This window comes from Pteropus alecto, unplaced genomic scaffold (genome assembly GCF_000325575.1).
Source record: "Pteropus alecto unplaced genomic scaffold, ASM32557v1 scaffold71, whole genome shotgun sequence".
Taxonomy (NCBI): domain Eukaryota; kingdom Metazoa; phylum Chordata; class Mammalia; order Chiroptera; family Pteropodidae; genus Pteropus; species Pteropus alecto.
Window position 1 is genome coordinate 5,662,093 of NW_006433024.1, and position 22,494 is coordinate 5,684,586.

Sequence of the window (22,494 nt, forward strand, 5' to 3'; positions counted from 1 at the left end):
TGGCTTTCACTCTTAATGAAATAGGGAGCTGCTGCAAGATTTTGACAAAAAGAGAGACACTCATGTAAATTTATTTACATTTTAAATGGATCATCCTGGCTGCTGTGCTAAATGAGGTGTAGAAAAGCAACAACAGGAATAGGAAGACCAGTTAGGAAGCTACTGCAGGACTTTAGGTGATGCTTTGAAAATGAGTGGTCCGCACAGAAATAAGGGCAGTGTGGAGAAGCGTGCCTTTTCAGATATATTTTGTAGGTCAAAACAGCGTATTTTCCTAACAGATTGGATAAAGGTTATGAGAGAAAGGCAAACATCAAAAATAAATTCTAGTTCAGAATAACGTTCTCTGAGAGGTTGGTCATTGAGGTGGGAAAATAACTCTTAGATTCCCAGTTTTAATATAACAGTTTTTACTATTCAAAAATTACCTTAAAACCCCATGAAAAATTGTAATTTTGTTCCGGCACAATAGGGTTACTGATTCTGCAAGGCTAGTGAACAGAGGCAAAAAAGCTTACCTACTGAGTGAGATTAACTAAATGTTCACCATCTGAATCATCATTTGGCTTTGTTACTTTTTGTATTAAAATTCCAAAATTTGCCTGTTTTCAAGGCCTCAGGGATACCCCTAGAAAATATCAAATGGTTAACATTAATCCACTTCAAAATGTATTTTTAACATCAGGAGATGAAACAAAGAGGGATTTTCAACTCATTGAGGGCCTCGGTCTCCTGCGTGTTTGTGTTTATTTCTTTTTCTTTGTGATAACTTTTTAATTTTTTTTGAGATGTTTATCTCCTATCTAGTACAAAAAGATCTTGGAGGCTCTCGACAGAGTTAGGTATAATACAGTACAATAAAAAATAAACAAATGAAGAAACTCAGACCAAGATAATAATGATGAGATTAAGCTATAGCAGTGCTTTTTAGTGGTTACAAATGCAATCATATGAATACAACCCATTCCCTTGTTAGTGGTGTGATCTTGGTGAAGTGACTTATGCTCACTAAGTCATCATAAAAAGGGGGTATAATATTAATACTTACCACATACAATCGAAGTAAGAATTAGATATAGTAAATGCATGTCCCCTCTGACGCAGAAAGGGCAAAATAAATTTTAGCTAGCTTTATGATTTCCATAAAGTTCAACACATTTACTGGTGATAGATTTTAATTTCAGCTCTGAGTTTCTACAGACCAAAGCAAGGAGAGAACATATTTAACTTGCAAGATTCGAGATGTTTAATACAGATTCTCATAAAAAGAGATGTAGGGGGCAACCCATAGTGACATTCCCACAACAAATTCAAGAAGTTCCATCAAACATCACATCTCTCAATAAAGCAATGTTATAACAAATAAGAGTATTCACAGCACCAACTCTGATTGTAGGAGGTGATTCAATGGTCCTCCAATTGGGTTCTTTTGTTGGCATCACTGATGATGATTTGCTTTTGCTGTTTTGAAGTCACCATGTTGTCGGTTTATGTTCAAATGCTTGTCCTTTATGTATAGTTAATATATAGCCAGTTATTCCTTATCTTTAGGAGCTTTTTACCCTTTCTCATCATATAGACTGCATTGGGACTTTCCTTTTATTCTGTTATTACATGCAAAATTTCCTTCCTGCTCAGATTCAATTTTGCATTTTAGATTGCTCTTCAAGATGCCAGCCACTGGTAACATTTTTCAGTCCTCAAAATAATGTTTTCTCTAGACCTCATAATTAATTTGCTTGCTATTTCCCCTCATGTCATTGCTGAGGATGTTAAATAATAAACTTGGGTCTTGTTTTCTCAGGTAGAAAGTTAAGACCAGGTGAAAAGAGACAGAAACTGAGAGAGAGACAGAGAGACAGAGACAGAGACAGAGAGGAAATTGATTATTTTTGCCTGTATTTGTGAACTTTTGGAAAAGAAAGCTTGATACAATGTACCATGGGACACACAATGCTGATTTAATTTGATTAATGGACCACAAAGTTCCTTTCACTGATATGTGAGGATACACACATGGACTTTAAAAGAGAGAGCTCATAACTACCATAACCATTCCCATTAAGAAATTATGGTGTTAGTGGGGAAAACAAAAACAAATAATAGATCACCAGAATGGCTAGAATGGAAGACTATCAAGAAGTTTCAAAGTCATGACATTCTTGTCAGTGACATAGAAGATGGCACAAAAGGAGCCATAGATAGATCCAAAGAATGTACCTCAGGCTAGACTCTTCTCTGTTCCTCACTTTCTCCATCTGTAAACTAGGGATTGAATTAGAAAAACGTATTTCAAGCTTTAAAAAAAAAAAACAGATCTTTCTTTCTAATAATGCTCCAAAAAAATCATACTTAAAACCCCAATAGATGAAACATAGTGATTGGCCTACGGACTTATAAAAATATTTTGTTACATGAAATCTATTGTTTCAAAGAATAAAGAATGAATTCACTTCCCAAAACATAAAAACTTTTTAACTGGAATCTCTCAGTAACATTTATTTTAAGCTAATTTGAATCATTCTGGCACTTAGGTAGTAAGATTTCAAAAAATACTTGCTAAGTGAATAAATGAAAAAATAAATGAATACACTGCACCACACATAAATAACCTTAACGCCTTCTGTACATGAGTTTAGATTCTTTAATACTGTATTTCACGAATATCTTCCAAGACAAATTGACCCCTAGAAATGTAAATAGATGCTTTGTGACTTTTATATTTTAACTTTTTCTGTTTAAAAAAAATAGATTAGATGATAAAGGCCAAGTGGTTCGCATCAACTTCAATAATGCAACTAGAGACACAATATTTGATGTACCTGTCGAAAGAGTTCAGCCTTTTTATGCTGCTCTGAAGGATTTTGTTGACCTCATGAATTGTAAAGAATTCAAGTTTACTTTCAAGATGAATCCAGGTCAGTGAACATGTTTTCTCAAACAACTGAAAGGCTGTATTTTTTTCGGCCTTAACCATTTAAAGCAATATTTGGAGCAGTTTTTCTCAAATATATTATGTGGAACAGATAACAGTAGAATCTTGGTGAGTAAACAACTAACTTAAAGAGCAGATTCCCGGCCCTTGTCCCTGCTCTATTGACTCTCCAGACTTTAAAATATTCATTTTTAACAAGCTCCTAGGTAATCCTTAAGTAAGAATTATAAAGGTGTCTACCAGGATCCTACCAGGCCGTGTAGTTTAAATGTCAAAAGGTCTAAAACTGTTTGCATCCAATGGCCTGATTTGTGTGAAAAGTAAATGTACACTTTTATATAAAGAAATAAACATACTGTTTCTTGATGCAAGCTAAGTAGCAATGATGTTTTGCATTTTGTACTTTCTAGCTCTGCAAATATTAAACACGTGATTACTCATATTGAAAAAAATATTTTGTCTAGGTGATGTGATTACCTTTGATAACTGGCGCTTACTTCATGGCCGACGGAGCTATGAAGCAGGAACTGAGATATCCCGCCATCTAGAAGGAGCTTACGCTGACTGGGATGTGGTAATGTCCAGGCTTCGCATCTTACGGCAGAGTGTTCAGAATAGAAACTGAATCTCCTAGCTATAATTTCAGTAAGATTCCAATGACAGCATTTTGTAAGATATGCAAGGTTACTTGTCTTCACAGTCCATGATCCAGTTCATTGTCATATTAATTTCTTTAACATTGAACATGTCACCTTTCTCACAAGAGTTTTCTTTGTAATTATTTACAATGCCAGCTCTTTAGATGTGGTATCAGTGTTCTCTTTTTTCCAAACAAAACATCCCTTCTCATCTATTGCATGTATGATCTAATGTTTTTCCTATATATGAGAGTCACCAGAATGCCTACAAATAGTTTTGTATCAAATAAAACTTTTCTTCAGATAACGCCTTTTTTAAAGAAAGCTTTTGTTTCAAATAAAGCTTGTGTTTCAAATAAAACTTGTCTAATATAAAACATGTTTCTGCTCTGTTGCCTAGGGTCTCATTTTTCATGACAGCATATGACTGTTTTTATCATGCTTGGGAAAAGTCTTCATGTTTTCAAAAATCTATTTTATTCACTTTTATTAAATAATTCTATTACCCAAATTTCCAGACTTCACCAGTCTGGTGATCTCAGCATTTCCTTTAATACTTAAATTATGACACCAAACCAAAGTATGCCAAATTAAGAGAAATTCTATTCTCCCTAACTTTCTCATACCCCAAATAAATACTCCCAAGGCCAGGATAGCTTACACCTTCCCATGAGTCAGTTCTTCTCATTTCTTGCCTTCAATTACCAACTGGGAAAGGTAGAGCCAAGATGCCTGCAAACTTCATAAATGGACACAATATCTGTTAACCCATGAACAGATTCACCTGCAGGTCTCAGCTTCTTCTACAGCCACTGCCTTGTCCCCATTGGTGGAACACAGATGTCACTACCAGCCATGGAAATCTCACTTCTGTTGAGCCCAGTCCCTTCCCTACTCCTGCCAAAAAGGGGAGCCTCAGCCCTATCATCTGCTGAAATCCTGGCAGTATGTAGATTGTTAGTCCATATATCTTGGGCCCTAACCAAACTCCCTATTTCGAAAGTCTTGATCGCTGCTACCACTGTAGAGCTCTACCTGTTGCCTTAAGACCAAATGAAAACACTACTACCAACCACATTTTAACTTTTTCTTCACACTCAGTGTGTCTATGGCACTGGGAGTCTGGATCGAGGGTGACAAGGCCACGTCATCACACTCCTCTGATTCTCTGACTCTGGCATTGAATCCACATCACCAGCAAAGACTGCTTTTTCCCTTATAACACCACCCCTCTGTAGGGACTTTATTGTCCTTTCCTATCCTCTGGTCTTGATGGGGACTATTGTAGTATATCACGCATGTTTGATTCCTTTGAACTTCGAAAAAAATGGGTTGGGTTCTCAATCCCATCTGTCCTAAAACATTCCTAGAATGAAAACTGGTGTATTCAAAAGGGGCATGGCCTGGTTCTCAGAGGCAGCATTCAATACCTAAAAACGAATAATTTTCTAGAGTGACTCTAGCTCCTTCCATTTATAACATCTAAACCCTAGGTACTTGCCCAGCTAACATGACTTATTATACTTTTATTCACTCAGCAGATACTTATCACATATTTGGTATATGTCAACCACTCTGCTAGACTGAGGACACAGATGGACTTGAGATATGCCTGCCTAGAGACTGGTAGGGAAATAGATAAGGAGATAGATGATGATGTGTTATGTTAACAGAATGGTTCATAGGAAGGCGAGCAAGCTAAAATGGGGAAGAGAATGAAAGTTTCAGCCTGAGCTGAATGAGGGTTAAAAGTTTTCCAGGCAAAGATGGGGAAATGACTTTCCAAGTAGTCAAAGGGCAGAAGAGACACAGAGAAATGAGAGTGAACACAGAGCATGTGTTGCCACACAAGTGAGAGAGAGAGTAGCTCGTAACAGTGGTGTGAGTTCTGGAATTGGGTGCCTAGGCTCAAATTGTAACAATGACAATTACTTAACTCTTCTTTTAAGCCTCAGTTTTTCTATCTACAAATTAGACTAATAACAGTTCTTATCTCATTAAATTTTTATGAGTATTAAACAAAAGTTTATGCAAAGCATTATTTTCCCAAACTTCTCAGACGATAAAAGTCACCATGATATCTTCAGGTGTGTATTTTTTCAATACAACTTCCCAGGCTTACTCCTTAAAGATTATGATTCAATGGATCTGAGATAAGAACCAACAATTGTGTTTTTAATAAGCATCCCAGGTGATACATATCATCAGAGAAGTTTGGAAAATATTGATGTAAAGACTTTAGCACAGTTCCTAGCTTAGAGTAAGTACTCAATAGATGTTAACTATTATTAAGTATAATAACAGAGGTTGTAAAGGGGGAGGTTGGATTAGTGTTTAAAAAGATATATGAGGCTGGAAACAGATATGGTGGCCAAGTCATGAAATGTCAAAAAGTATGTTGCACTAAAAAGTTGATATTTAATCTTGAAAACAGTGAGAAGCCATTTAAAGGTTTTTAAGCAATAAAGTGTCTTGATCAGATATTTATTTTTTAAAGACCCATCTGGATTCATTGTAGAGGGAATTGTAAATGAGAAAGACTAGAGACCATAAATCCACTTCTGAGATTATAAATCTACTTACTGCAGGAAGCCAGATGAGAAGTTAAGAAGATTGAATTAGAATGCTGGGAGAGAGAATGGAGATAGAAGGCTAAATCTAGACGACTTGATGCTCCACTACACATGAAGAATGAGGGAGATGTCCAAGATGTCTCCTAGGTTTCTAGTTGGGAGAAATGATTGCTGATTCCGTGCTCCAGGAGAGAAGCAACAATAGCAGAAGCAAGCTTGTGGTCAGGAAAGTGAATCCAGTTTTGAAAAGCCTAAACTTGCATTTCCCTTGAGCTATTTCTTTTGGCAGTTGGATATATATACACATGCAACTCAGGACAGAGACCTGTATTGGAGATCTCCATTTGGAAAGTATATATATGGTAGATGAAATCATCACTTGTTTTCCTGGAGACATGCTGTGGTTGTGACAAAGGTTACAAGCTTTATAGTATGATGATAAACTAATGATATTGGCCTAGTTTGTGGAATCAGTTACACTCTATATGTAAAGAATCAGTGGTGGCTTATATTCAAAATCGGCTAGACCTCTTACATATTATGTTTTGTTGCTACAAGACAGCATCTCAAGCCAGCACCCTGTGGCCTGGCTGGTTCCTTCTCTGTTGAAAATTATTTCTGCCCTGGAAAGGAGGGACAGAAGGATTGGATACAGTTGCAACAATCTCTGAAGTATTATATAGGACATGACATATTATGAGCTATAGCAGATGGTGCCGACTAAAGATGATTAGATTTCCTGGATATAATATTCTAAAGATTTGACTTCTCCCCAAACTCATAATAGATCTGATGTAACTTGGATTAGAATTTACCCCTATTTGGCAGTGTGGACTCATTATCTGTTCCATTTTTCTGATTTGACTTGAAGAATATTAATTTCTTGGCTAGTTAATTGGAATAACTCCATGGGTCACCAGAATGACACGTCACAAAGTACCTTCACTAGCTTCTATTTCTCCCTCTAGCTGACCACTAAACAGTGAGTAAATATATATCTACTAGCTAGGTAGAAGGGGTTTATGCAAAATAAAGAATTCTATGGAAAAACTGAGTGATACTAAAGGTAATTTCTCTGTTCAAGAATTTAAACTAAAAGACAGGAGACATTTTAAAAACAAAAATAGCTGTTTATGTCATCCTCAAAAAATATATCATTTTGACAATAAATTTGAACTAAAAGTCTTTGCAATGAAAATTTGATTTGGTTGGACTTATGGCGTAAAGCACACCTCTGGGTCTCTGCACATATTTTTTTAGCTGCCTAGAATAATCTTTCCTACTACCTTTTACACCTGGAAAGTTCCTCCCCCTTCAAAATTCAGCTTGAGTTTTACCTCCCCCATGAATCCTTCCTCCATTCTCTCAATCAGGATAAGGGTCTAGTGAGAATATCAGGCATTAATCAAATAATCACAGAAATAAATAATTATTAACTGTGGCAAATGCTATAGAAGAAAAGTCCAAGAAGCAACAAGAGCATAAAATGTGAAGACAGGACAAATCTGAGAGAGAGTGGATCTCAGGGAAGGTTTCCCTGAAGAAGTGACTTTTAAGGTGTTTGATGAAGAATGATATATAATAATGATACTTTGGGCCTCAATTAATAGAAACTCTGAATCTAACAATAAGGAAATTTTTTATCTCACAAAATACAAAGTCCAGGAAATAAGGCAGGCTCCCCACATTGTGTATCCCCAGCCCCACATCTCTGTAGTTCTCTCGGTTCTGTCTTCCTTCAGGTGTGCGCTTGATCCTCAAGCTGGTAAAATGGCTACAGAAGTTCCAGGCATCACATCCAGACATGGCTACATGGGGAGGAATAAAGAGACCAACTTTCCTGTGTCTCTCTCTTGGAATCAGAGAATCCTTTCCTAAAACCTCACATACAGCCTTTCTCTAATGCTTTCTCAACCATAATTGTGTCAAGTAAATTCTCCTAAACTAATTACTGACAAAAGGGAATGGGATTTCTGTAATTAACTTAAATGTGTTAGGATCTGCCCTCAGGCCTGGGGAGGTCTTTACCCCTGGTACACATGGTTGTACTGAGGAGTAGACAACAGAAAAATTAGGATGGAGATGAATGTTAGATGATCTGCTCTAGATAGGAGAGACTTGTCTAGGTGAATGGGGGAAGCAGACAGGGAGGATGTACCAGGCAGAGCAAACAAAAGAAGGCCTCTGAAGTAGTAGGCCAGACAGTGCTCTTGAAAAAACAGATGAAGGCCATGAGTCTAGCTAAACAGTGTTCAATAGACAGTGAATTTTTTAGGCAGAGATGATTTCATTTATGTTTCCCCAGTGCCTAAATATTTATGAAATAAATGAAAGGAGCTAGGATGGTTGTTTCTTTCAGTACTCTCCATTTTACATATTTAGTGAAACCAATTCACATCCCCAGGACCTCAGATATCTAGAAAAGTGTGTTTTTGTGCCAAGCAGGACTTTATTTCTTTTCCCTCCTCCACTTGTATAACACATTTTATCTATGCACATATGTAATTTTAATTTCAAAAGCTTTCTCATTTTCTACTTGCAGATAATTTCATTCACCAATTTAAAACATCTCAGCAGGGAACTTCCAGTTTCCAGACCATCATGTAAGGAACTTCAGAGTCCTTACTTCACCCTAACAAGTAAAAAAATGAACAAACCGAACAATCAATAACTCTTCTTAGATTTATCAGACAAGTGAGGTCATAGGACAAACCACCACCGTCCCCCAAATTGTAGAGACAAACAGGCAGTTATAAAGAATCACAACTTAACAAAGTGAAAACCTTCACAGGAACCAGTGCCAGGCTGGGGAAACCTGATTTATAATTAACAAATTGCTGGAGGCTCCATGTGGACAAGCCTAAAAGATAAAAACTCCTGAGGGACCCAGACATAGGGAGGCCCTCACATTTTCATTTTACCTGCAAGAACTCTACAGGTCCTCACAGTAAATATTAGAGGGGGAAAAAAAACAAAAGCAAAACAAAAACAAAAAACAAAAACAAAAACCCTGTTCTTCCAGTGGGAGAGGAGAAAAAGGACCATTTTGTTCTTCTTAACAAGCCTGCACTCAGGAGAAACTATTTCACCAGAGCCTAATCTGCGTGGGGAGAGGAAAATACATAATTTCAGACTCCTCCAGCCATCTTTTCTCACTTAAGAGGGTGAACCTGAGATGCACTGAAGTTCACAGTCCAGAGACACAAGTTCACCAAAAGACTGAGACCTAATCATAGGCCTGGAGAACTACGCCTTACCAATACATTATTAAAGGCCTACTTACCACAGTTCCTTTTACCTAGTATATCATGATCATATTTCAACAAAAACATTACAAAGCATACTAAAAGATGCACGGTTTGAAGGGACTGAACAAGCATCAGAACCAGAGTCGGATATGAATATTGGAATTATCAGACCAGGAATTTTAAAAAACAATGATTAATAGCTAAGGGCTTTAATGGAAAAAGTAGACAATATTCAGGAACACATGGCTAATGTAAGTAGAGAGATGGAAATTCTAAGAATCAAAAAGAAATGCTAGAGGTCGAAAACACTATAACAGAAATGAATAATATCCTTGATGGACTCATTAGTAGAGTGGAAACAGCTGAGGAAAGAATCCCTGAGCTTGAGGATATAAAATTAGAAATTTCCGAGACTGCAAAGCAAAGAGAAAAAAGACTGAAAAAAATACAGAACAGAATATTCAAGGACTTAAATTTTAGAGCTTCAGGGATAGACTTTTTAAATTTTTTAATCGTTATATATTTTATAGTTATGACTTTCTAATTACAGTAAGTGATGATTGGTTTTCCATTTATGGTAATGATATAAAAGTCCTTTTCAAATTAAACTTGAATACCTATTGAAAGAAAAATATTTCTAATAGTACAGGTGATACTGTTTTGAAGGTGGTACTTCATTGGCTGAAGTTTGGAAAATGCTGATCATTTTTTGAACAAGCAAGCAGAATGAGAGAGGAGAAATTACTTTCCATGGCCATATAGAGGGAGTGACAGAGCCAAAATTCAAACACAAGTTTTGGTGTCCAGTTCAGTTCTCTTTCCACTTTTCCACACTGTGAGGATTTCTATTTCATGCGGAACGAGGTTGGCTCCTTGCTCTTTCCAAATGTCTGACCAATGGCTTTACTTTATATTCCCTGTAAAGTAATCCCAAAATCGATTCAGAGACTAAAGTGAAAGAGCACAAAGGTCATTTGAGGGTCTAACAAACATGAGAATCGAAATCAGTGCAAAAGTTCTCAAATTATGGAGTGCATAAAAATCACTGGAAAGCCTGTTTAAAAGGCTGACTCCCAATGCACCCTTGAATTCAGTCCTGACTGAAAAGGTTTTGGGGAGTTTTAATAGCCACATATTGTCTGCTTTTGCTCTACTCTCCTTGCTCAATATTTCCTTTATCTTCCTTTGTTACACCAGTATCAAAAAAAGATGTCACAGAAAGAGTTTCCTTACCCTACTCTGTATTATGAAGGATTGGCAACTAGATCCCTCTTTCTGCCCCAGGAAGTCGTATTTCTTCCTCAGTCTCTTGCTCACCATAGATTCTCCTTATTAACTGAAAATTTCCTTGGAAGTCCTTACCGTAACTGTAATCAAAGTGTTTTCTGCAAAATTAATTTTGGGTTTTTTTTTCCTATTGTTATATTCACAATACATAGCTTACGGGGAACCCAGGAGACAATCAACGAGCACCTGCTGAATAAACAAGCAAAGACTCACTTTAGGGTATAGATTTTTTTCTTTTAAAAATTATCCAAATTTCACATTTGGGAGGTAAAAGAGGGGAAATTTTTCCTTTCCTTTTATTTTTGGAGAAAATGGCACTTCCAAAGTTCATCTTAAGATGTGGCCTGGAAGATGCTAGTTACAAATGTTCTCAAACTGATGAAATCAATATAATGAGAAAACATTTGCAATGAGTACAAAATGGGTTCTTTTGGCTTATTTATGTGTAATTTAAGCAGTGGCCCTGAGCTCAGCTTTACATTCTCTAGAAGACATATGGAAAATATCACTGTCAATGTACTCGATGAACCCAAATATTGCTATGGTTTCTCTCCAAGAAATTTCCATGTGCTGACCCAGCTGCTTAATGTTCATCGCATATTTAAAGACATAAATCACAAGGTTTCCCCTTTAATACATTTATGCAAAATTACAGATATTACCACCCGAATTGTTCTGGGTTAAGTCATACACAAAGAGACCTAATTCTTCGACTGGTAGTGGGAAAGCAGGGTACAGAAGATGCAACCCATATAGATATGTGGTTTCATTGTAAGACATAAATTACAGCATTTCCTTTTTAATACATTTGGGCAAAATTGCAGTCTTAATTGTTTTGAGTTAAGTCATACATAGACAGACTTAATTCTTGGACCAGTGGTAGGGCAGATGCAGATGGGAAAAAGATGAAATAAATATAAATATGCATATGAAAAGGAAACTTTTTTAGTGGTTTTGGTTTTTTCCCCTATACAATTTGCATTCAAATTTTAGGCAGTGTCTGGAATATTGGATTCAACCAGAATTAAAATGAAACTGTCATGAAAGCTAGCATTTAATGATCTCTGGAAAAGTCCTGAACTTTTTCTTGGATTCAACTGAAAGCATTGATAATGAAGGTTCCTTCTTTCCCAGGAACCAAAGGAAGATTTCGCTTCAAGTTTGAACGGCCCACATCTGAAGCTATCACCAAGCTCTTTCCTACTAGGATTATCTGCTGAACAAACTGAACCAGGATCTAACTGAAAAATGTCTTAAGACAATCTAAAATGCCATTCGCTTTCCCTTAGAAGCAATTGCTAATTATGCGGCTTTTAAAATTAACTTTAAAAAGCAATGTGACATTTAAAAAAGAAAAAGGTACAATTTATTTATCTAATAAGCCAACCAAACAGATGACACATCAAATGTTGATTTTTGGCAAATTTTACCTCTTGCATTTTTGGCACACACAAAAAAAGTGATTCAGCAAGTATTTTTGATTAAATTCATGAGCCATAGCCAGCATTTATGTTTCTGGGCACGTGTTTCATCCTTGGTGCCAGAATTGTCCTAAGAGTCACTTCAGCTGAACCACTAATGATTCATGAGATTCACAACAAAGCTATTTTGATTGATTCACTAAGGTATTAGTATTGAAATAGCCAAACAGGTCAGCAGAATGGACTGGAGAATCCAGAAATAAAACCTACTATGCAGAAGAATTTATTACATGACAAAAATGGTAGCTCAATTCCAAAGTAAAAGCATGAATTATTTATTAAATGATGATGACACAAATGGCAATTCTTCTGGAAAAAATAAAAATAGAAACCTCCCTATCCTAACCTTATACCATCCATAAAAAAATAAATTATAGATGGATGAATAACAAATGTTTTTTAAAAAATAAAAGCTTGACAATAAACCTAGGAGATTACATGGGCAATCTGCACTGAAAAGCCCAGAAGTTATAAAATAAAAATCATAGCTATTTGAGTATACGGAAAATTTTTTGCAAGTTTTTTGTCTGAATTTCAAACCATTAGGCTCCCTTGCAGGCTCCTGCCAAATATCAAAACTGAGAAAACCACAGCCATAAGGGGGGAAATATGGATTCCTGAAACCATCATAAAAGTGTGAGAAAACTTGGAAAGAATAATGTCTATCTTGACCAGGCTGTATAGGAAATAGTGAATGAATGCAGCATGGAGCTGAAGATGGAGCACTCTAAAAAGTAGTGGGAAGATAAATTGGGAAAAGCTGTTTAAATTTTTTTCTTGTCTCAGGCTTGTTACCTTGGAAAAATCATGACCTATCCCCTCAGCACCCAAATCAATGGGAATAGCCAGAGGCACAGGAGTCAGCTAGGTAAAATCAAGGCAGTTCAAAATCCTTAACGAGGTAAAGAATTGTTGAAAATAGGTACAACTTCCCAGATGATTCTACCCTTTCACTTCCCAAATTCCCAAGATTGGCAATATTACAACCTACAGTGATTACCTCGCTACCATGCTATTTTTTCTTAAGATTTAAAAGAGATGCTACCAGGGAGAGTGGCAGAACACAATAATGATCTTCAGTGGTGCTATGGTGCGGGGCCTCATTCTGCCCCCTTCCTCAAACTCGCTGAGGTGGCCAGAGGCTAAGGCCGGGCCTTGGCGCTTCGTTAATACTTATTTCCAGAATAACTGTTACCCCTAGGACAGTGTGATCTCACAAGACAAAATAACGAGTCACCTGAGGACACTGACCACCATAAAATAAAGACAGCAACTAAAGAACAAGTCACAACAAATGGATCAATAATTTAAAATAAACAAAAATATATATATTTAAAGAAATAAGGAAAAATAGCAATATGAGGTGACAATAAAAATTCTAAAAAATGAATTAGTGAAAATAATCGGTATACAAAATACAGTAGTTGAAATAAAGAGCATAAATATGACACAAAGAGCAGGGTGAATTTGGCTAAGAATGAATATGGGAATTGGGCGATATGATTATAAAGAAATAAGAAGACAATATAGTAAACTAAAAAAAGGAAGAAAGAAATAGGAAGGCAAAAATTAGCCCAAAATAACTGCAATTACTATAAATATAAAGGGATTAAGGTCACAAATTAAACAAAAGGGACTCTCAAATGGGAATTTTAAAGAATTTTTTAAATCCAATAATATGTTATTTATCAAAGACACTTAAAAGGAAACAATACAGGGAGGATGAAAAAAATATATGAAGAAGATTTGAGACAAAACAAAATGGGACAGCAATCTCAAAATAATATTTAAGACCAAAAAAAAAATCACACTACACAAAGAGGAACTATACTATACTATACTATACTATACTATACTATACTATACTATACTATACTATACTATACTATACTATACTATACTATACTATATACAGTGGAGGCCACCATATGTAGTATAGTACAAGGTTCCCTTCAGGAAAATGTCATTCATAATCCCAGTTACCATGAGTTTTGACTGCTGACATCTTGTAGCTGAGGGCCATGAACTAGAGATTCTAGAAAAAGTGATTGATTCCAGAGCCATCAAAAGAGAATAATTTCAGATAGAGAAAATACAAATTAAGCTAGAATATTTTGTGCCAGAAAGATGTGCCTTAAGAATCATAATTCATGTCAAAAGGATAAAAGAGCCAGCTTGATGGGGTTCCACTGACCAAATATGGAATAATTTGAGTATCATATAAATGACTTTGGCAACAAATTGAATGAAGAGTAATTGCTGAGTCCATACTAACATAAATGATAAAGGAACGATTAGACCTCACGAGAATGTAAAATGTCTATATAAGAAACATCAACATAAAGACAAAAATCAGATAATAAACTGAAAGAAAATATTTGCCAAATATTACACAAATGTCATTATAGGCAAAATATAAAAAATTACAAATTAATTTTTGAATAACAACTAATAAATAGATGGAGAGAAATGGAAAGCTCTACCTTTCAGTAGAATGCCATTTAATAATGTAGATGAAATAATGGAATTAGAAAACTACCATGATAGTAATAACTGGTTCAAATAAAAATCATTAATGACTACTGAAACTAGTGGGTAAAAGTTTCTTTAGGAACAAAGTAGCTCACCATAAAATACTTATTAATTTCTTATTAATATAATTACTTATTAATTCATTCACAATACTTATAAGTGGACTTTAATGTAGAGAAATCTTACAGACATCATCTTTACTAAGTAATAAAAGAGAGTATCAAAAGTGACAGTTCAAATAGATACCACGTGCTTCCTTGTATGAAGTGAGAAGAATACAGTATTATTTTGTGCTATTCTTGCCAAAGGAAAAAAGTGCACAACATTCATCTAAAAAGTTTTCTGACAAGTTTTTACTTGTCTCTAACTCACAGCGTTATTGTAACATGCAGGGATATTTCAGTTATAGGAATCTTGAAGAGCTTAAGCCTATAAAAATGTTTATACTTTTTTTCCAAGTATTTCAGTGAAAAGTACTGATAGTCCCTTACATTAATATAGTGCATACTTCCAAATACCATCTCCCTTCCAATGACCTTGTGTGAAGCTAAAATTATCAGTCTCATTTTACAGATGAGAATTGGAGAACAAAAAGAAAGTTAAATGATTTACATATAATAAGTAGTAGGACACAATCCCATTTTTTTCATGTGTGATTCTTAGTCTAGTACATTTTCTTCCACTTAAAATTAATGTTATCATATTATATAGCATGACAGAATCTTATATGACTCAAAAGAAATTAGTTTCTCTGAGATGAGTAAACTTTTGCCAAAACAAAACTGGTTTTATCAGTTAGAGAAGGCAATTTAAAAGGAAATGGGATGTGTAGGAATAAATAAATCTTGCTACAAATATGAAAGATTTAGATGAAAAAGTTAACTTTACTAAAGCACATCAAAAGACCTAAACAATGTACACCATGGTTCTCGTTGGAAAAGTTCAATGTTATAAAAATGTCGGTTCTGTTCCAATTAATTAATTTACAATAAAATAAAATTAGAACCATAGTTCCAACTGGATTGTTTATGAACTATAACAAGCTAATTCTAAAATGCGTGTGAAAAACGAAAGGCTCACAAATAGCCAATAACATGAGAAACAAAGTAAAGAAAGAAAAGCAAGGGACTTCTACCCTACCACATGTCAAAGCAAATTGCGTTGCAGTAACAAAAACCATGGTGTTGGCACAGGAATAGAAGATTCTTTTATGGTACAAGATAGAGTCCAGAAACATAGCTATAACGTTATTTTTGATAAAACTGATATTGCATATCAATGGCAAAAAGATGTTCGTTCTTTCAATAAACAGCACTGAAAATTATTGTTCATCCATTTTGAGAGTATTAAATTTAGATCCACACCCCTGTCCACCTCACTCTATATACAAAAATCAACTCCAGATAGATTACAGAGTTAAAATAAATGCATAAAATATGAACATGCAATAAAACCTACAGGTGAACATTTTATAATCATGGAGTAGAAAAGACCTTCTTAGATAAGACACAAAACCTCAAAGATAAAGGAACGATTAGACCTCACAAGAATGTAAAATGTCTATACATGCAACATAAAGACAAAAATCAGATGACAAACTGAAAGAAAATATTTGTAAAATATCACACGAATGAAATTATAGGCAAAATATTTAAAAATTACAAATTAATTTTTAAATAACAACTCATAAAGAAATTATAAAATGACATGAACAAGCAACTTATGGAAAAAATGTAATTAAACAATAAAAATATAAGAAGATGCTCTACCTCACTAATAATAGGGAAATTATAATTTTAAAAAAGCACTAAGATATTATTGTCTATTAGATTGGAAGGCATTTTTTAAAAGACTGATATCAAATGATGGGGCACAGATAGGGAAAAAGACACGCTAACCCAGAAGAGTCAGGAACACAGGATGGTGAGGGAAGGAAGAACAAGCGGAAGTTCTAGATGAGGAAAGATAGATAAAAACAATCACTTCTCTTTTCTTGAAGCAAGACCAACAAGAAATAGGGACAAAGCTTTCATTTTAAGTTAAATCTAGGTCTTCTTATTATTGCTTGGGACTTGACATGGTAATTAGTGCAGTAAGATGTTATTTTGCAACTTGAAGTGGCTACAGAAGGTGTAAGCCATAGATGTGCTTTCAACCAGCGTGGGGAAGAACTAACTCCCTAGATAAGACTCAAAAGGACAGTAGAAAACAAAAATAAAATTGTTTTATGATTATATCTGTGATTTATGCTTAGTACATAAAAAAAGAACATATTCCAAAGATTTCAAAGAACTTGATTCAGTTCTTTACTTTGGTTTTTTATTGGCTGTGTGATCTTGGACTGGCTACTTAGCTTTTCTGAGCCTAGATGTCCTTATTTTGTAAAATGAGGCTAAAATAGTCAATAATCTAGAGATTATTATGAAGATTAAATATTATGCAAAACGAATGACATTTTGTTCAAAAACTAGCCCAGTGTCTTAATACATATGATTAACTCAAATATTTAATATTTATAATTAATATAAATACTTAATATTTATATACTATATACTTAATGATCAATATGTGGTAGTTATTGATATTGTAAGAAATTTCTAACTAATCTCCCGACCTTCAATCTTACCACCTACTGGTCTCACTATGACAAAATTACCTTTCTAAAATATGAGTTATGTCATTTTCCTATTTTAAAATTTTATGGTGGTTCTTTATTACATTTAAGATGAAGCCAAAAATCCTTAATGAGTCATCCAAGCCACATTTTCTTCCCCTTCCCCTACCACTTTATGACATCTTCACTCTCCTGCGACAATATTCCAGTCTCTCAAATATGTCATATGCTTTGGAACTTCTCTGTGTTTTTGAGCCTGCCCTTCCTATTTATCTTTTAAAGTTCCACTTGAACATCATCTCCTCCGTGAAGCTCTCTCATTTCCTTCCACAATGTGGGAGGTGGTTCTTCTTTATTGCTCCTCTGTACAAACCTCTGTTAAAAACTATTTCATTTTGCATTGTATTTACCTAATATATGTAATCTCTCTTACCTTGTGGGGCTGCACAAAGTGAGAGAAACTATCATATACTGAATATCTCCAGTATGAAAGGTACTGCTTACCATTTTTCAGGTATTCTTTACAGGTAAAGAAACATATGCTAAATATCTTCAGTAAATACAGGTCTTTCAGAATGAGCAAAAAGCATCCAAAATAGTAAAAAATGAGTAAATTTAAAAACAAAAACAAAAACAAAAAAAGAAAACAAGTTTTCTTTCTTGTCTTTAAAATACATAAAAATATTTAAAGCAAATATTGTTGTGATGGTTAATGTTATATATCAACTTGATTGGGCTGCAGAATTCCCAGATAACTAGTAAAACAGTATTTCTGGGTGAGTCTGTAAAGGTGTTTCCAAAGGGGACTTTTAAGGCAGTGAAAGTTTTCTGTTGGCTACAGTGATGGATACATATCATTATACATTTGTCAAAACCTATAGAATGTACAACAGCGAGAGTGAACCCCAGTATAAACTACGGACTCTGGGTGATGGTGAGTCCATGTAGGTTTATCATTTACACTGAACATACCAGCAAGGTGTGGGAGGGTATTCATGTGAAAGGGAGTATACAGGAATTTTGTACTTTCTGCTCTGTTTTTCTGTGAACCTAAAACTTCTCTAAAAATTGTTTATTAATTTAAAAAATTAAGAATAATAAACACTGTCTCCTAAAGCACATTTACATGTTCAACATATCTGTCCTTCTCTGGCTATGGATCTAATGGAAAGACAAAAACAGCAGGCTCTAGGATTGTTACATTACCAGAAAGATTTTGCTTTTCAGTATTTTACTGTCTGAAGAGATCTTATGTTGGATCCACTTAAATAAAAAAAAAATAATAAAAAAAAATTGGATTGAATCAGAAAGTAAATTTTATTTGGAAACATTTTGAAAATTTTCCATCATTTGATTCTTCATAAAGGCATTTCTTAACCTCTCCCTTATTTTCTATTTGGGAAATTCCAGGCAGAGAAGGGTGTTTGGGCTACTGTATGGTCATTGGTGCTTACTATTATGGGAAGAAGGAAGATAAGGAGAAGGAACAGAGGGAGGAAGAGGACAAGATGGGGAAGGAGCAGGAGGAGTGAGAGGAGGAAATGGATTTAAATACTTTTTCATAACTTTGCCATCTGTTTCAATGGCAGATTATAATTTGATAGCCCCAAAATGACTATTTTATTATTGTCAGATCCTGTCCTTATGGGAGAGGACTTTTTCATGATATTTCGGGTTAGAAAAAAATGTAAGCCAAATGTTCATTTTGACATGTGCCTTATCTGTGTTGTCCTGTCAGGAACTCTCTCTGTGCAGAATAACAGTAAGTGGACCCAGCACGGATTGTATTATGAGGTTCATAAAACTTATTTTGAAGGAAAAAATAAACTATAGAAAACGTAACTCTTAATACAATCGGAATGGAAAAGGCTTTTTGTGATTTTCTGTGTTCTTAAATGCCACATAGAGCTATCTGGACCCAGGGTAGAGCAGAAAAAAATCAGACTAGAGGGCTCCAAATTTAACAGATGTCTACATACAGAAATACTGGACGGCCAGCAGAAAAGGCCTTAGTAAATATTTATGTCCCCATCACAATGTGCACCCTTCCAAGCCTTCTGAGCTGGACTTACACAAAACAGAATGGTTCCCTTGATGCAGAGATGTTTGTCATTCCTGCCTAAGGGGTCTTCCCTTTCCTCAGGTGCCTAAGTCATTTACTAAGCAATTAAAAGAGACTCCAGAGGTAAAGCAGAAGATTCAGCCCCCCAGCTAAATTAATTCTACATCTTCCCCACATACTCTACACCAGGTTCTCCACTCTGTCTCCTAATTCAGTGAAAGGCTCCACTATACACCTCACAGCCCAAGCCCCATAGCCTGTGAGCAATCCATACCTCTCTTTCTCCCCTTATTATATGTAGCAGTTGTTAAATATTGAATATCATCCTAATTATAATCCTATCATTATCTTCCTTAAAACTTTTCTCCTGTTTAAAAATTATTGCTTTCAGGATATAGTGCAAACTGCTTAGCAATCAAATAAGCCAGGATAATTTCCTAAAATATCAATTTTTGTCAACACTATTGCCACTTACTGCTTATTCCAAACCAGGAACCAAACTTTGTAATGTCTTGCCTTAGAGATTCTGATGGGAGAAAATTAGAAGCTGAGGTGTTTTGTAAATGTTTAAATCTTAATTTTAAAGAAATTTGATGATGTTAGACTTCCTAAAAGGTAAGAAAAAAGAGAGAAATGATGAGGTCAAAGGAAACAATTGTAAGACATTAGGGAGAAAGGAGAAGTTTATGAACAGTATAGTTCCAATCCCTGCACCTCAATAATAGAGCAGAAAGGTGGAGAGACCTTGAGAGGGAAGGCAGAATGTCTTGTCCAGGAAATCTAGATTCTAGACACTAGAGTTCCCTCCTCAAAAAAGATTCTCATAGGTGACTGGAAAGCAACAAACCTGCAAGAACCAAAAAGGCTAGAACAACGGTTTCTCCGTGACAACCACTGTGAATGGATGACAAACACTCTAAGGGACCTCTCTAAAGACATGAACTTGAGAGAATGGGAAGCATTAAGAATAACCAAAGCATTGCTTCCTAAGGCATCCTATAGTATATTTCCTATCATAGGTCTCATTATACTCAATACAGTTACCATTTATTTGTCAGCTAAAGAAATGGCAAACTTTTCCTGTAAAGGGCCAGACAGTAAATATTTTAGTCCCAAATTGCAACCTATGCAGTCAGTCACAGCCATTCAGCTCTGCCACTATAGAACAAAACAGCCAAAGACAATATGTAAATGAGTGAGCATAACAGTGTTCCAATAAAATTTTATTTATAAACACAAGTGGTAGGCCAGATTTGACCCAAAGGCTAGAATTTTCCAACTCCTAGTTCAGTTTATTAAAGTATAATCTCACTGAAGTAAAAGATTACATCTTTCACTAATTCGACAAAAATTTACTGAGAATTTACCATCAATATCCCTGAAAAGGGGAATATAAGGGTTTAGCAGTGCATAATACAAATAAAGTCTATGCTCTAACATAGCTTAGATTATAACACATGGGGAAACAGTTAATAAGCAAAACCAATAAAATCTGGGAGCTATCAGTCATATTCACCATGACATTCTGTTGCCTAGTTTAGTGTTCAATGCCCAGTAAGTACTGAGTATAAATTTGTTCAATGAACATGTCTTGTACTATGAAGTTGAAGGTTGCTCAGCTCCCTTCCTCATAAGGAACCAGAGGCCTAAACTGCTGAGAATTCCAACAGAAAATGGAATCCCAAGCTAGCTCTAAAGCAGCTGGCTCAGTCACTCATCACTTAATGAAGTCATAAGGTAGTACCTGCCTCCAGCTCCCGCCAGGAGAATGGTGAGGACCAGGAGCTAAAGAACAGTTACCGTCAATGTGGGTGATTCTGCAAGAACATTGTGCCACCTACTGAAATCACAGAGGATGAAAGCTCTTGTGGTAGACTGAAATAATGCCCCCCAAATGTCCTCATCTTAATTCCCTAAATCTGTGAATGTATCTTACATGGCAAAGGGGGCTTTGCAGATGTAATTAAATTAAGGATTTCAAGACAGGGAGATTATCTAAGTGGGCCCAGTATAATAACAAAGGCCCTCAAAAGAGTAATATAGGAGAGTCAGACTAGGAAGTAGACATAGGAGAGAGAAAAGGAGACACAGTAAGAGGCCGGAGGGCCAGGTGGGGGAATTTGAAGCTACTACATTGCTGGAAGATGGGAAAAGGAGCCAGGAATCAAGAAATGCAGGTGGTCCACTGGAATGAGAAAAGAGAAGAAATATAGTCTTCTCTAGAATCTCCAAAAAAAAAAACCTCATCCTGCCAATACCTTGATTTTAGCACCATGAGACTTATTTCAGACTTCTTATCTCTAGAACTAAGATAAGTTTGTGCTGTTTTAAGCCACTAAGGTTGTGGTAATTTGTTACAGCAGTAATAGGAAACTAAGACAGTCCCTCAGTCTGGAAGTGGCACAACTGAACAGGCCTGCCAGCCCTTTGGGTCTTACCCTAGATGCCTTGACCTGCACTATCAGCTCTGTGCTTGGGGCCAACTTCCCAGATGCAGCTGTGCAGAGAGCCCCAGGCACCACCTGAGAGGCAGAGAGAATCTGGGGCCAGCCCAAGATCACAGTCTGCTTTGCTTCTTTCCTCCCCGTTGAGGAGTTTTCTCCAGCTGCCCCACCAAACGCAGCCAAGGGTTCAGAAGGACTGTCCTCTTCCACCCTTCACCTCTGCATCAACCCTGACTCACCACAAGCTAGCAGGGCTTCCTCTGTCCTTGATCAGAAACCACTATTCTTGGACACATCTCAGCTGTGCAGCTCCGCTCATCCTTTCGATGGCCTAAGGGATGAATCCCAAAGAAGCTAACTGACCTCAAGGCACATCAAATGCACCTGTACCAATTCCCAAAGTTCAAGAACAAGAAAAAGAATTATTTAAGAATGTACTAAGAGTAGGGCCTCTAATTGGACAGGCCTCCTAATCAGACAGTGTTGCCAAGACAATTTCCCTGTCTCCACCCTTGTCACCAGAATTACACCTTTCTCTTTCCACCTTTTTCTTCAACAGAGGCCTTAGTTCTCATCTATAGAAAAGAAATTGGGCTGGATGGTTTTTCTAAGGAACCACCTACTGCACCATGATCTATGACCTAAATAATCAAGGAGGCCTAAGGGAAGGTTTTTCTTAA

General features: G+C 35.8%; 1 protein-coding gene and 1 long non-coding RNA gene across 7 annotated transcripts in view; one reads left to right on the top strand and one right to left on the bottom strand.

The window, feature by feature from the left end:
* BBOX1 (gamma-butyrobetaine hydroxylase 1) overlaps window positions 1–3,880 on the top strand; it is a 48,072-nt gene extending 44,192 nt beyond the window's left edge. Inside the window, exons 6-7 of one of the 5 annotated variants that reach the window (XM_006907984.2) lie at window positions 2,752–2,918; window positions 3,400–3,880. In XM_006907984.2, the coding sequence (XP_006908046.1) occupies window positions 2,752–2,918; window positions 3,400–3,560 (328 nt within the window). In that variant the 3' untranslated portion in view covers window positions 3,561–3,880. Of the gene's footprint in view, window positions 1–2,751; window positions 2,919–3,399 lie in introns of those variants that run through there. The other 4 variants (XR_003045158.1, XR_003045162.1, XR_003045160.1 and 1 more) reach the window with 4 other exon arrangements.
* LOC107195409 overlaps window positions 1–22,494 on the bottom strand; it is a 151,155-nt gene that overhangs the window by 24,934 nt on the left and 103,727 nt on the right. The window lies entirely within an intron of this gene.